The sequence below is a fragment of the Charadrius vociferus genome, unplaced genomic scaffold, assembly GCF_000708025.1.
Source record: "Charadrius vociferus isolate BGI_N301 unplaced genomic scaffold, ASM70802v2 scaffold2556, whole genome shotgun sequence".
In the NCBI taxonomy this organism is placed as follows: Eukaryota; Metazoa; Chordata; class Aves; order Charadriiformes; family Charadriidae; genus Charadrius; species Charadrius vociferus.
In genome coordinates this window covers 11,009-13,793 of record NW_009648846.1, presented here as the reverse complement: position 1 = coordinate 13,793, position 2,785 = coordinate 11,009, and the positions used below count along the sequence as shown (strand labels likewise).

General features: G+C 65.4%; 1 protein-coding gene across 1 annotated transcript in view; it reads right to left on the bottom strand.

The window, feature by feature from the left end:
• Nucleotides 1-800: 800 nt before the first annotated feature.
• The window catches only part of LOC104288139 (collagen alpha-1(XVI) chain-like), a 4,962-nt gene continuing 2,977 nt past the window's right edge, over nt 801-2,785 (bottom strand). Inside the window, 7 exon segments of the mRNA XM_009886897.1 lie at nt 801-966; nt 968-995; nt 1,094-1,171; nt 1,284-1,460; nt 1,542-1,608; nt 2,204-2,306; nt 2,665-2,714. Coding sequence (XP_009885199.1) covers nt 801-966; nt 968-995; nt 1,094-1,171; nt 1,284-1,460; nt 1,542-1,608; nt 2,204-2,306; nt 2,665-2,714 — 669 coding nt within the window.

Sequence of the window (2,785 nt, the reverse complement as noted above, 5' to 3'; positions counted from 1 at the left end):
GGTGGGGCCCACCGAGTCCTGCAGGGTGCGCCCAAGAACAGGGGTGCATCTACCCGGGGACGGGAGTGGGATTTCCCCGCGAACAGGGCCGGGATCAGCCCAGGAGCAGGACCGGCTTCAGCCTGGGAGGGGGGGCTGGCGTCCCCCCCCAACATCAGGGCTGGGATCCCTCTGGGAGCAGCACTGGGATCTCCCCGGGCGCTGGTGCGGGATCCCCCCGGAGGCGGGACTGGGATTCCCCCACATCACAGCTGGGATCTCCTGGAATCAGGGCTGGGATCTCTCCAGGAGCTGGTCCTGGATCGCCCCAGGACACGGTTCCCCCCAGATCAGAGCCAGAATCCCCCAGGATCAGGGCTGGCATCCCCTGGGACCAGGGCTGGGATGTCCCCAGGATCACCCCCCCACACCCAGGTGCAGGGCGGAGGGGCAGGACAGGGGCTGGGGGCCACTGTTATAAGGATGGGGAGAGGGATGGGGACAGGGATGCAGAGGGGGATGAGGATGGAGCTGAGGATGGAGATAGGGATAAGGATGGGGACGGGGACGGGGATGGGGACGGGGATGGGGACGGGAATGGGGACGAGACGGACATCTGTCCCGCAGGCGAGCGAGGAGGCAGGAGGCGTTGGGAGCACCAGCACGGGTGTATTTGGCTGAGCAGGATCCACCTGCCCTCACTATTGCGACAGAGCTGTACAACCCCCCCTCTCCCCCCCCGGGACAGGCACAGCCCCCGGCACAGCGGGGAAACAATATTAACAGCAAAGGTGGGGGGCGCGGGGGGCACGGGGGCCCCCTCAGCCGAAGGGACCCTTGACGTTTTTGGGCTGGAAGAGGGGCTGCTCCAGGGGCACGGCGCCCACGCACTCCGCCGGGCTGCAGTGCCCGGTCTTGCCCGGCTGCCCGGTGGCTCCCGGGGGGCCGGGGATGCCGGGGATGCCCTGCTGTCCCACGGGGCCCGGGCTTCCCGTAGCCTGGTGGCTCTTGGGGACCTGGAAAAAGAGAGAGAGAGAGAGGGAGGTGGCAAGGTGCGAGGCTGGCAGCGAGCCCCATGATGGGGCTAGTGGCCACGCTGAGGGAGGGGGCTCACCTGGGGGTCCCGGGGGACCGCTGTCTCCCATCACCCCCACGCCTTTCTCGCCTTTCTCTCCCTTGGCGCCCGGCTCACCTGGAGGAGAGGTGGATGGAGAGGAGTGAGACCGTGGCACAACTGGGAATGCCCTGGGGACACTGGGAATGCCCTGGGGACACCGGGAATGCCCCCGGGGAGCAGCACCTACCCCGCATGCCCGGCACACCCTGCCGCCCCTCTCTGCCGATCTGCCCCGGCATCCCTGGGGAACCAGGGGGTCCCGGCCGGCCGGGCAGCCCATCCTTCCCCGGAGGACCTGGTCTCCCAGGGGACGCCACCATCTCCACCGGGAAGTGCAGCCGGGAGGTGTAGTATGCCATCCGCTCTGCGGGATGAGGTGACCACACTCAGCGGGGACGAGGCGACGCCGGGGTGCGACCAGCCCTCGCCCCCGCTGCCCCGTTACCGTCAAACATCTTGCTCAGCTCCTGCCGGATGAACCTCTTGATCTCGTCGTAATTCACCACGTCTCCCTGGGGGGACACAGGAGGGGACATCGCCACCGGGACCTGTGAGGGGACGCCGCGCCCCGGCCACCCCTCCTTACCATCATCCCCGGGGGTCCCGAACAGTGGAATACAACTGCTGTAACAGAGTAAAAACAGCACAAGATGCATGATCAAAGGAGATGCTATGAAAATTCAGCAGATGGCTACCGTACCACAGCATGACTCTTCTGCACCTCAAGTTGAGGAACTCCTCTGGCAGACTGCATCCGCCCTTTGTTCAGAGCTGTGCTTCTAACAGTAGTCCAGAGATTTAATCAAAATGCAACAGCATAGAATAAAAGAAACACAAACTGTAAAGTGCTTGATGAAGGGAAGGAATGCTTTTGTCAGTGTTCTTGTTAGAGATGAAAGCCCAGCACCAGAGCAGTTTGTAGCGATGGAAAGTATGTCGGGGAGAAGAAAATGAGTGCTTCCAAGAGAGAAGTTTGTTCTTCTCTCCTCCACACAGCTGCTCACCAAGCAAAGACAGAAAGGAGGGGGGAGTCACCCTAAAGGGAGGAACACCGTGGGCAGCAGGGATGTGCCCTGCGCAGGCACCCTGGGGACACCATGGCCACACCAGGAGGATGCCACGGTCCAGCCCCGCATCCCACCGGGCAGGTGAATCGCAGAGCCACCGCTCGTACCTCTTTACCGACGGGTCCATCTGGTCCCTGCTCCCCCTGCAAAATCAAAGTGGGACAGCGTAAGATGGCGACCAGTGCGGTGCCGTCCTTGAGGTCCCCGCTGCAGCGGGGTGCAGGGGTCTGTGTCACCCCTCGTGCCCTGCTGCACTCACCGGTGGTCCCGGGTGGCCCGGGGGTCCTGGCTGTCCTGGCATCCCTGGCAGACCTCGCTCTCCCACGGAGCCCCGCTCGCCCTTCAGCCCCTGTGGGGAGGCAGGAGGGAGCCCGGAGCATGGGAGTCAGCGCAGGATGGGGATGGTGACCCCCAAACCCACCCTCCGAGGCACCCTCCCGGCCCCTGTACCCCATAGCTGGGGCTGTGACGGGGCAGGGTCCAGCCCCAGGCAGTACTCACCACTCCGGCGAGGCCGGCGGGACCCGGTTGCCCCGGACTACCAGGGGACCCTGTGGGGGCAGAGAGAGGGGTATCAGCTCGGGGGGGGGGGGGGCGGGGTGAGTGCCCGCGGCACCCCGCG